The 13,240-nt window shown below is 32.3% G+C and overlaps 1 protein-coding gene across 1 annotated transcript in view; it reads left to right on the top strand.

The window, feature by feature from the left end:
• Positions 1-4,537: 4,537 nt before the first annotated feature.
• The window catches only part of LOC106679880 (acid phosphatase type 7), a gene marked incomplete in the record, with an annotated part of 18,370 nt that continues 9,667 nt past the window's right edge, over positions 4,538-13,240 (top strand). The window contains 6 exon segments of the mRNA XM_067045549.1: positions 4,538-4,862; positions 4,930-5,295; positions 6,906-7,100; positions 7,210-7,418; positions 8,842-8,939; positions 11,974-12,157. Coding sequence (XP_066901650.1) covers positions 4,829-4,862; positions 4,930-5,295; positions 6,906-7,100; positions 7,210-7,418; positions 8,842-8,939; positions 11,974-12,157 — 1,086 coding nt within the window.

Below are 13,240 nucleotides of genomic sequence, written 5' to 3'. Positions count from 1 at the left end.
CGTAAATTCACTAGTAGTGGATTCATATTGATTTCCCATAATGGGAGACATAGGCTGGATCCTTGGGCACAACCCCGTTAGATTATCATTATCCTCCTTGTTGGTAACTGGAAAAACACTGAATGTCTCCAAGAAGGATATGATAAGCTGGTATAAATTTCTTGGACACTGCAGTCTTTTTAGTTCTTCCATTATTCCAGGCCACCACATACTGTCAAAAGCCCCAGCAACATCATAAAAGATGACAACAAAATATTTAGAGGGGGAGTCTTTTGTCGCCGTTAGAAGCTAATTGATAGCATCTGTGGTTGATAATCTCCTTCGTTCCCAAAACTGATCTGAAGAGTTGGTCTATCACTTCCTTTAGGTGCAGTAGCATGAGGCTTTCCAGAACTTTACCTATCATGTTTAAGAGGCATATTGAGCAATATGATTTTGCAGTAACTTCTGCTATCCCTGGATTCAGAATCGCGACCATTTCTGCCTCCTTCCGAATTCGAGGGAGGCACCTTCTTTCAAGCATTTGTTGTAGAAAGTAGTTAAAGGGCTGATTAGGGCTCTTCTGGTGTTATTCCAAATTGCAGCACCTATCATGTCTGGTCCCGGTGCCTTTCCTAGACGAATTTTATCGAAAGCCATATCCACATCCAGTTCGTCCCATGTAGGAGCATCTTCAATTTGAGGAGGCACATCCATTTCTGTTTTGCATTGTATGTGATTTACAGTATCACTAATTGGGTCATACTGGGAAAAATTTCAGCATTATGGCCTCCATAGTCTCTTCTCGTCTGGGCATCGTTCTCTGTTCCTGAGAAGGTATTCCTATTCCAAGTCGAACCAAGGGCTTTTCGGTATGTATGTCCCCAAGGGCTGGTGCATTCCTCTAGATATTTATGCCATGTATCTTTCTTTGCTTTCCTAATTTCATCTTTGAAAATACTTATTCCGGGCAAAATACGCAGTTTTTAAGCCTTCTTTAGTACCAGAATTCTTTTCTCTCTGGAATCGTCTTCGTGCTCGATATGTTTCACGCTTGAGGCTCGTCAGTTAATGATTCCACCACGATTGTCCTTTCTTTACTGACTTCTTTACAATGGGCAATACTTCCTGGACCGCTGAATAGATTTTTGTTGAGAAGCCTCTTCTTCTAATTCAATATCATGAAGGGGCTCAGTCTCCAATAAGTGCCACTGGATGTTGTCCATTACACATACACACACACACACAAACACTCCCTCTCCATTCAAGCTATCTTCAGGCTAAATTAAAAAAAAATATATATTAAAGACTGGTTTTATTAATACTCAAATACAGTCTAACTTGTTTTTATGGTTTTTATTTACTTTAGTAACCAGAAAAATGTTTATTTAAGTAAATAAAGTTCCTTTAATCTTAAAGAAAACAATTGCATTTTAAAAACTAATGACTATTATTTTGCAAATTTGACTAAGAAATAATAACTTGTTTACACACACTGCCTTCATCTAGGGGCTCTGTTTCCTTAATAGGTTTGGATTCAATGAATTCAAAGAATTTTTTCAATCATATTGTAGAAAAAAGAAATTAGCAATAAAACTAGAAAAAAAGAATAATTAAAAATGAATGTGCGTTTAATTCCTTCAATTCCATCTTGAAGGGTTATTTACTACTGTTTCAGATCACTGTTCTTTCTCATCACAGTTTCTTGTTTATTTTGTATATTCTGTGCTGGTACCTTTTTTTGTGCCGATAATGAAATTTTGAGTTTGATTTCTCACTTTTTTGTTCCTAAAATAAATAATAAACTTAAGTTAAACAAAATTTGACTAAGAAATGATGAATTGTTTACAAAGCTTAGCCTCAATAGGGTAGGAATTGCATTCCCATTTATTTCCTTGGGCTTGGATTGTATGAATGCTAATCTGATAATAAAAAAAAATAATCAATAATAAAACAGAATAATTTGAAATAAATGAAGTTGAATGTATATTTCTTTTTATCGATTCCATTATCAAACTCCCTCAAGCTTGATCAAAGAGTAAACTGGTTTGTAACCATAAATAAAGAAAGGTTATAAACAACTCAATTGATGTGAGGTTTGTTCCAAGGATGAATCATGAACTTGCTATCTTCTAGTTCAGGATTAATGAACTGCGCATACTCGAACGATACCTGACTTGAGAATATCAGAGACAGTTCCGAACTTGGTATTTGAGTTGTTAGCCTGGACAAATGGCTGTCAATTTGATTATTTGTTCTCTAAACAAGCGGGAGTCCGTGGCACTTTAATATTTGAGGCCGGGCTCTTCAAATCATATTTTGAATACATTTGGGTTACAAAGAACACACTAGTTAAAATCATTAATTTATTTAATATTTTAAAAGTGACAAACTTTTTATAAAAAAGGCATTAAAAGATGCAATTTTCTTGATTTTTGATTAGCAAAATCATTAATTATTTCTAAAAAGTCTATTTATTTAAGTACATCATTGATAAACTGCTCAATCTTTCTTGAAGCAATCGTACTTCGCAGTTCATTTTTATTTGGTTTTAATATATGGATCTCAGTTGTAAAGGGGCCCGCTGGGTAAATATTAATCAGAGAAACTATAAAAGGGATTAGTTTTCTCGCTTTATGAAGAGTGCCACAACTACTAAAAGCAAACTCATTGCTGACCACAAAGAGAGAGGCATTCAATCGAGGCCTCTGCACAGGGGTGGCAATATTATGTCCATGACCCCAAGCTACTAAATGCTATTCTCAGACGCTCAAGCAGAAAACCAGCCTCAGACCACAGCGAGGTCCCGAAACAGCTCTCGAGGAAAGGAATAGCCCACCTCACGAATTTGTACAACTCCTGCCTCCGTTTGAGATACTTCTTCAAGAAATGGAAACACACCATCCTGCTTTCGCTACTAAAGCCAGCGAGGACAGGGGATAAAGAAGAACATTACTGGCCTACAAGCCTAAAACCACTTCTCGCAAGAGTTTTCGAGAAAATTATTCTTAGTTATCTTCGAAACTTTTGTGGGAACTCCGTTATCCCCCATGAGCAAACTGGCTTTCAAGCACACCTCAGTACGGAACATCATCTTGTGAGACTTCAGACATAGGTGAGCAGAGATCTCAACAAAAATGCAGAGACATCTATGATTTCAACAAACTGTACGAAAACATCTGACTCCTTGTCTCACATGTTATGCCGGTAGTTCACGAACCTCGAGTGCCCAGAACAGCTCTATAGTGTCATTATAAACGGAGTCTAGCTGTACGGGCTCGTCACGAACTGTCCAGGATCTTGGCACTGTGTTCCCCAATGATGTCTTATCTCTGACCCCCCTTTTCCGGGGGATATTGTAGGACATAATTACAGTAAAGAATCCATCGCTGCATATGCCGACGATATTGCTATATATAGTGAAAAAGGAAACAATAAAGTATGGCTCAACACTTAAAATAAACCAAATGAGCATTTCAGTGCAGACCATCACACTAATTTCTAAAGCTGTTAAGATATTGCTCCGCTACAATACAAGGAGAAACATCCACAATGATTGTACATTTGTATTTTTTATATATTATTAAAACATTCTTTTGTTCTAGATTCAGAGGTTCCGGGATAAAAAAAAAAAGGCCGCGGAGAGAAACCAAGAACTCTGAGGGCCATTTTCCCGGCAATTGCCCCGTCAAAGAGTTAGTTCATTACTGAAACACAACATCAACCATTATAATTTATGCAAGAAAAACATAATATAAGGATATTACATAATTATTATATTATGTAACGTAAAATTTTCTATATTTATATAGAAATGAACCCAGTCAGACGGGTCACCTTTTGAACCCGATCAATTCGTAATAAGAAAGCCGTACTGCGCATGCTTCTGACAGTTTTTGACTATCAAAAGTGTTCGTTGGAACTGATCTGTTAACGGTGATAGAATTAGAATTTGTTCCATCAAGAGTTTTGACTATTATCAAACTCGTATTGAAGCAACTGCAGCACACAACCCGAACAAAATATTTACATTTTTAAAAATAACATCTAATTATAATGTAAATAAAAAAATATATATAATTTTGATTTGCATTTTCCCTCTTATTGATTTATCAACACAAAATATTTCGGATCATCGAATTTAAAAATAAATGAAAATTAAAAACAAAACAAAAGAAATGCTATTTGTTAAATAATTTATTAACCAAAGCTTCCAGAAAACATTAAAGTTTAGTGAAATAAAATTTCTTAAAATTAGTTCTCGAGTGAATCGCTAGCTCTGTATTCTTATTATTTGTCTTCTTAAGTCAGGTTTTCAAATTGATTTGAGTGGGACCAGATATTATTGTTTATGACTTCTACTATTTAATTGTTATTTGAAATAAATAAAGTAATAATTTGCAAGTTTTAACATCTCAACGATTATTTTCTTCATTACGAATGAGCAGACTTTGGAGGGACTTGCCTTATCAGTATGTTTTGCTCCTCCCTCTACTGATAACGAATCTCATTGGGGTATTTGAATTTTATATTTCTTCTCATTCATTAAATGTCACTTAAAGATTTTTAAAAAAAACTGCATGTAAAATATATCTGTCCCTTCATCCATATTTGTATTTCGATTTGGAATCTTTCAACTACTTACATTCCGTATTAATAAAAGTTTATATTTGTCCATGACTTGAGTTACTTATTAAATTAAACCATTTTATGCCCGACAAAGATCTTTTTTTTTTTCTAGTTTTGCCTATTTAGCCCTCAATATTTAAAAACTAATTCTTATTAATACTTGTTATCTTATCACTGTTTCTATTATCAGTTTTCTTTGTTATTATTCCTTAATAAGTTTATGCTGTTAGACTATTTTAGGGAGCATAGCCTGGGTATTTATCTTTGATTTTGGATTTTTAATTTTAAGTTTATTTTTAAAATTATATTATCTTGTTTTAGGAGACATGAATAGAATCATTAGACAAACAATTATTCTCCTTATTTTTGTTAGCTTCTCCTCTCAGAGGAAAACTATTGATTTATTAGTATCCTACAATCTCGAAGATCCATCCCAGTATCAATTAAAAACTTCTTACGGGTTTGATGATTCTCATAAACAACAAGATTATGCAAAAACTGATCCCGATGAATCAAATGGACAAAATCACTTAGACGATGAGAATTCAACCAATCTGAATGAAGAAATTGATAAAGAGGATACCTCATTCAATGAAGAAGAATTAGATTTGTTGCAACCTGAGAATCCAACTGAAGGAATAAGTGTACTGTATACACAGCCAGAGCAAATACATTTATCTATTGGAAGTATGTAACTAAATTAAAATTTTTTTTGTTTTCTTGGAAACTGTGGAATCACTAGCTTAGCTTGTATAAACTATTGGTCAAACGTTTCACACCACTTGGAACTATTATTAAAAAAGTTATTTTTATAAGTAAAAGAAACCAAGGGATAATTATAATTAAACGGCTAATAATGAGGAAAAAGTAACTATTTTCATATCAAAATCAAATAAGGTTTTAAATATAAAAATAATCTGCTAGTTAAATGTAAAAGGAATTCGCTACTCCCCCTCCAGTTTTGATTACCACATTCAGTTGTCGAGGCATCAAACAAATTAAAATTTTCTTTGAAATTCCTGGAGTGTGTTGTCCTACTCTTTTCTTAGGACTGTCTTGAGTTCTGTGATGTGAGTCCCTGGTAGAACCTGATGGTTTTTCATACATCTTCTCATAATATTTTAGGTATGCTTTGTTGTGTTGAGATCATGACTTCTTGTTGGAAGATACAGAGCTCTAGTTCCTGCTTCTGTATTGTACTCACATATCATTCAAACAGTACGAGGCCTTGCATTATTATTGAGTTACCAAATCAACTCCAATTAATGTTAATATTATTACATCGCTGCTTTGTTTCAATAGTGGCACATCTGATAAAAAACTTTTTTGATTTTATTTAGCGTTGGACATATTCCAAAGATATTACTGTAGACTGTGGTTTCTTTCTCTTCTGAAGTCGTCCTACAAACTTTCCCAAGGCTATTAAAGTTGTTACATACATCCAGTCTGTGGTACAATCTGTGGAATATAACAAACACAAATTTAAAAACCTTTCTCTGAAAGATGTGCCACTATTCAAGCATAGCACTGACATATTCTTGGAGGATGTCTTCAATATACCTGAGAGTATCTATGGTGCCTTTATCACTGATGTGTAACACTGTACAGATAATACCACACAGCAACATTGAGCCTCCTTCTAGAATCCTTCAATTAGGTATTCTAGGTTATTTCTTTGGCTTTAGAGAACTGGTTCATTAGATGTAATTGTATAATAGCAAATGAATAGTGTCATGTTGTAGAACATGATCGACCTGATGCAGGTCTTTTTGTGTGATCGCCTTTCCCTTTGTAATGTTTTGCTGTCCTGGATACCATTGACTGGTCAGATATCAGACAATAGTGCATTTGCTGATTCCCTCTTCGTGCTATATTATCATTATTTCCTCCTTTAAATTCAAAGAATTTAACAATTCATTTTGAAACAATATAAACTAGTATAAAAAAAAAAAATAGTTTACTAGCGAATTGATTTATAGAAATAGCAATGAATCCCCGAGTGAAAAAATGAAATGTACAGAGGGAATTAAACTTATATGGAACTGAACTAAAAATTGATTTGCTTTTGTTCGAATAAGTATGGAGTTTGTTACAATACTTATTTGCAAATAAATTGTGGCATAATTTTAGAGATAAAAGTATAGGTGATGTGATCCTTTTGTCCAGCAGTTAAAGAAGCAAACATATTAGTTTTAACTTATACAAATGAAGTAATTATTAAAACTTTTGTCACTGTTTGATATTGTTATTGATGTATTATACATATAACTATTATTAAGATATTTGTTTTATTTTAGACAATGTAACTACCATAGTAGTGACATGGCAAACCATGTCACCCACTCCTATTCCAACTTGTAAGTATGGCAGAGAAGGCATGGTAAAAATAGCAACTGGTGATACAGCATTATTCAATGATGGTGGAAAAGAAAAATTAAAAAGGTTTATTCACAGGGTACAACTTGAAAATCTCATTCCTTGCCAGAAATATGGTAAATAATGTGAAGATTTCACTTTATTTTTTACTAGTTACTTTTGTTATTTATTCTTTATTACCTTATGCTAAGTTGCCTTGAATCATTATTTTGTTAAAATATTTAGTTTATCACTGTGGAAGTACTCTGGGGTGGTCAGAAGAGTTCTGGTTTCGGAGTTTGGATCCTTCATCGGATTGGGTTCCGACGCTTGCTGTATATGGTGATCTAGGCAACATTAATGGAAGGTCATTGCCTTTTCTCCAAGAAGAAACACAGCGAAGCCACTTTGATGCTATTTTGCATATTGGCGATTTTGCTTATGATATGAGGGATGTAAGTAATTAGTATAAAACTATAGTTATCTTCAAATAATTTATCCAAATTCTTATCTGCCCAGAGGCGTATGGTCTTTAAAGAATGATTAAAAGTTTTTATTATTTCTATTTATATTCCATCTTTTGGTCTATAGCTTTCTCATAAGAATATGGCTATGTAGAATTGAGAATAGTCCAAGGAATAGTTTGAGGAATGAATAAAACTTGTTTAAGGTGTTAATAGTTGACCATTGATGAGGAGGGGAAGATGGTCGGGGGGTTGCGCAAATAAACAAAACTTCTTTATTTGTGCCGACTTTTCGACCTGAATTTCAAGCCTTCATTAGAGCGGAAAAAACAAAAAGTGAGATAACAACCATAACTCAGAGAAACATAAAAATAAAAATAAAATAATAACAAACAAACAGGGAAATATATATCACAATAAATTAAGTAGATAGTAGTAAATTGATACAAATAGAAGACAAAATATAATATTGTAGGGGTGAAAATATAATATTGTAGGGGTAAAAATTATACAAAATAAATGATAAAAATTATTTTGTATGACTCTTACCTCTACAATATTACATTTTTCTTTTATTAGTATCAATCAATTACTATCTACTTAATTTATTGTGTTATATATGTTTCCTAGTTTGTTTATTATTATTTAATTTTATTTGGTCGAAACGTCGGGACAAATAAAGAAGTTTTTTTTATTTGTGTATCTTTGATGACCGCATCCCCAACCATTTTTTCCTCGTAATAAAACTTGTTATTATGACTATTTATACTCAATCTTTAGATTTCTAGTTCTTTAATAAGAAAATGTCAGTGGTGAAATTAAACCAATTTCTTCCCCATTAAAAATTATTTGTTGACCCATCAGATAATTTAACTATCAGTTAAATGTTTGTTTATTATTTCATGATAAATGTAAAAATTTGAAAAACTAAAATTTATAGATAAATGATTATTCATAAATAAGTTCATGAAAAATCTGCATATGGTTCACTTTTCTACCTAAGCTACCTTTTACTCACTAGGAAGGGAGCATTAGTTTAAACTTAATTCTACTTGAGCCTCACCTTGGCGAGCTACAGTATTGAAGCTTTCAAATTATAATTTTGATATTTTCAAAACACTTAATATCTTTCAAATGAGCTCAATTCATATAGTTTAGTTCTTTTATTATTCTTATCTTCATTTACATGGTTTCAATTGTTTGGGTTTGGGTTTAAAATATACAATGACGAAAATTATTCTTAGAAGTTATTAATCAAGTTTTAAGATATTTATGCCAATTAACTTACTATATTTAATTTTAGAAATCATACAAATTTATTAATGGAATTCCAATGATCATATTATTTACAATTTTTTTTTAATTGAAGAAAGTTTCTTTTTTTTATTTATTTATTATTATTTTATTTTTTTAGGCTGAAGGTGAAGTCGGAGATCAGTTCATGCGGCAGATTGAGCCTATAGCAGCTTATGTTCCTTATATGGTTTCTCCTGGTAACCACGAGGAGGCATAGTACGTTTAGTAACAATTTAATATTTCTTTGTATAATGTGTTTAATTCTCTCTCTATTATTTGTTTTGTTATTATTTTTTTTTATCTTTTGCTAATTATTTACTGTATAGTATAATCCAATATAAGATCAGATATTGGGACATTTATTTTCTGAATAATCTTGTTCTTATAGCCATATAGTACAAAATATTGTCTACTATATGAGAAGAAACTCTTTCTCATTTATATATTCCATTGACCTGACAAATAGTTAAACTATAAATGAAATATTTGTTTTTTTCACAATAAATATGAAAATTTGTTGGGAACAATTTGTAAAAAAAGAAAACAAGAATTAATAGGAGATAGTCAGGGAGTGCGATCAGCAGAAAAAAATACAAATAATTCATTTGTTTATATATATGGTCAACTATCTTCACACCATCATTATGAAAACAAGAATTTATGGCAAAAAATTAGTATTTGTAAAATTATTTATGAAAATATTTACATAACGTTGTCATACCAACTCAATATCTGCACTATGTGCAAACAGTATAATTTTGAGGTTTTGAATAAAAATTTTCTAACTGACGCACATAGAATGTTTTATTTTAGTGATCAAAGTTCACCTTATAATCATCCTTAGAGTCACATAGTAGACTTTTTATATGAAAATTGGGGTATTAAATTAGTCATAATAGTCAAAATGTTGAAATTCCAAAAAGTTATTGGTTTGAGGACTGTAAGGTTCATATTTCTACCTAACATACTGTTTACAGTAGATTGAGGCTATAGCAGCTTACGTTCCATTTATTGTTTCTCCTGGTAATCTCGAGGAGCCTTAGTGTGTCCAATGCCTATTTAATATTTATTTGTATAATTTTGTAAAAATCCCGGACATTTTCAAGTTAAAATATCCAGGAGAAATTTTTAAAGATCATAATTACTTTGACTGTCTATAATTTTCAGTGTAATGTTAATGTATTAGAGTTGTGTGCACGCATCACGCAACTTTCCCTTATCACCCTAATTTAAGTTGAAATTAATTGTTGCTTGTTGCTGTCAAAACAGAAATTCATTTATTTATTTATCACTATGGCAATATTTCCCATATTCTCAACTAATATTTCATAAATAAGCAAGTGAATGTAAAAACTGACTGACTATGGTTGTATTATGGAAACATTTATTTATTTATGCCTTTTTATAATCATTTAATATAAATAATTTGCTTTCTTTTGGGATATTATACATCTAGATTACTACTCTTATTTCCGAAAATTTGTTTCAGCTTAGACAATTATTTCTTCTTTTTTCTGCATTTTGTTACTTATACAACTCTATTGTAGTTAATATCTATGATTTTTTGATTTCTACTAACTAGAGATGGTTAATTATTTTAAATAAAGGTACTTGAGAGGAAGCCATTTTGAAAATTCATAGTATAATCTCTATCAGACTGTTTCAATGAAAGTAAGATGTAGCAGATATTAAAGACTTTCTAATTACCCATTGATGTAATTAATTTTAAAATCAAAATTGTTAGAGCCATTTTAGTGAAAATTGTAAATTAATGATATAAACTAGTGATTCTGGTTGGTCAATTTCAGTGAGTCGCAGTAATGTCTATTTTTATTTTCAGGCTGTTATTTCTGCTATGTTCTAGTAGCAGATTTACTTGGGATGCCAGGATAATCGCTGAAGGCAATTATCCAAAATAAGTTAATTAATTGATTATAAATTGAGTCCTAAAAACTATTATTATAATTGGATTCCTTTCCAAAGGCTGTTTGTGTGTTTACCAGTTTACCAATTAAATACCTTTATATTCATAAAATGTTCTTACCATTGATTATATAGGATAATAAAGAGTGGTATATGGGGATATATAACAGTATATAAACTATATAAAGAAACTAAGTATTTATTTACAAGTTGTTATTGTGATTAAAATGATTCAAATGATTCAGATAAAGGTTGCCATAAAATATAAATTATTACATGATTGCTTATTAGTTAATTTATACTTATAGCTGCTGATGCCGTGGGATGTAGTGCCGTGGGTGTCTTCTGTTTCATCAGGAATGTCCAGGCCTCCTGGCCTTGGTGTGCTCGAAGCGCATCCTCTGAATCAGGTCCTTACTCGTCTGCGCCTTCCTGTTGAGTCTGTCTATCTGTTCTTCTGTAAATTCCCTCTTGTCTTTTTCTCCCACTTCTCTTTTAGGGCGTTACCTTATTTTTAAATTTCTTCTCTGATTGGTTATCGATGTCCGAAGACTCCCGAAGCAGGCGTCCCCCTCCTCAGGGCCGAGGATGTTTAACAAAAAGTTGGACTTCCTGGACAAGGATCTGCCTGGTTAATTTGATTCTGGTCCCTCGTCCTAACCTATTTTCTGCTTCGATACTTAAAGGTTAGTCAATCTAATTTTCTCAGGGGCCTCTGGTAATGTGACAAACTTAATACAGATGTTTCCATATCCGAGGATGCTAAAAGCTTCCCAGAAGGATACCCTGATCAGAAGCAGATGACGAAACACCTTAATAAACGACATATTGTTGAAATCATGGCTAATTCCTCGATACATAGCATTTCTATTTTTGAGAGTGGGTAGTTCAATGGTACGGGATTGTGCTTCTAAATCCAAGGACCAGGGTTCAAATCCGGATGTGGCAAATAATTTGTTTCTGTTTTATTGAAGCTGTGAGTCAGCCCCGTGGATTTGGGAGCATTCCAGGGTCCATTCAGGCATGTTAAGTGGGTACCATTGATTGGGTAAAAATCTGGCGGTTGAGCACAATGCTGGCCAAATCATCTCCTTCCTTACAAAGTACTGCACCCCTGACCCTTGATGGGTTGTAGCAGTACATATTCAATTCAATGTCTAATTTTATTTACTAAAGCAACTTTTAAAGATATAAACTGTTTAAATTGTTATTTAATTATTATTAAAACAAAACTAAATAAACTAATTTCTCAAATATTGAATGATTCCTTTATGTTCCTTGAACACAAAAATGTTTGGTCTTAATTAATTTTTTTTTTATTTTTCAGCAATTTCAGTCACTACAGATATAGATTCAACATGCCAAACGTTGAGGAGTTTGAAAATCTCTTTTACGAGTTCAAACTTGGTCCAGTGCAGTTCATCAGCATTAATACTGAGGCTTACTATTTTCTGGAATATGGTATAAAACTTGTTGTTAAGCAGTATATGTGGCTCGTGGAAGTTCTAAAGGTATTTCATCTACAGTAGAACCCTCCTTATCTGTTCTAGTCAGGACAAAGACGTTGCAGATTAATCCGCATTGTATAAACCTCTAATATTAATTTAATTCACATGTTAGATAAAGATTAAGATGTAATACAAGAGCAGTACTGCTATTTCTCTTGACCAAAAGTACCCGCTCAGCTCCTTAAAAATACCAGTTGTACCTGACAAATTTCCCACTCTTGGAGAATTAGTAACAGCGTTAATAAACTAATCCACCCTGGGCCCCAAAAATAATCTGCCTTGGAAAATTAATCCACCACAAATCCCCAAAACAATTTTGCCCAAGAACTTAAAATTGTATGAGTCCCGGGCCCCAAAAACCAATACACTAGGGACTCCAAAAACAAATTTGTCCAAAAACTTAAAATTGTATCAGCCTCGAGCCCTAAAAATAATCTACTTAAGACCCAAAAATTATATTCATTTCAGGCCTCAAAAATAAATATTTTATGGACCCCAAATGGTCAAGGTACGCCTAGGTTCTAAAATTCAGTATCTAAAGAAAATTAACTTGTTAGTAATAGGAAAAGTGTCCAAAGATTAACTAAGCCAAGGAATAATGCACTAGTGCTGCACATAAAGCTATTTTACCTGAAATCCCCACTTCCTATCAATTTGGTGAAAATACCTGTATCGGTGGTGTGGTATCAGACTTAATATATAGATTTATTAGACCTATTTAATATAATTTAAAATAAACATTTGTTTAAATACTTCATATAGTTTAAGTGTACTAACGGTTTTTCAGTTTTTAATACCCTGACTGTGGGGACTCCTCTGGAAAACCACAATTTTTTTTTACATTTTCTTTTCTTTCAATTGAAGTAGGCATTATATAATGTATAAAATGTAATATTTAACCAAATAAAGTTTAAATACCTATTTTTTAACCATGATGACTATTTTCGTCTCCTCGATAAATGAATGTTTTGTGGATTTTTTTAACTGAATTGCTGAATAAGGACTCCAAAAAGTTAATGTATATCAACACATTTTCTACAAAACATTTAGGCAATGTGAAATAATCCAAAACCTTGTAAAAAAAAA

Source organism: Halyomorpha halys, unplaced genomic scaffold (assembly GCF_000696795.3).
Source record: "Halyomorpha halys isolate HHAL.00 unplaced genomic scaffold, Hhal_1.1 Scaffold228.1, whole genome shotgun sequence".
NCBI lineage: Eukaryota > Metazoa > Arthropoda > Insecta > Hemiptera > Pentatomidae > Halyomorpha > Halyomorpha halys.
This window is presented reverse-complemented; position numbering and strand designations above follow the sequence as displayed.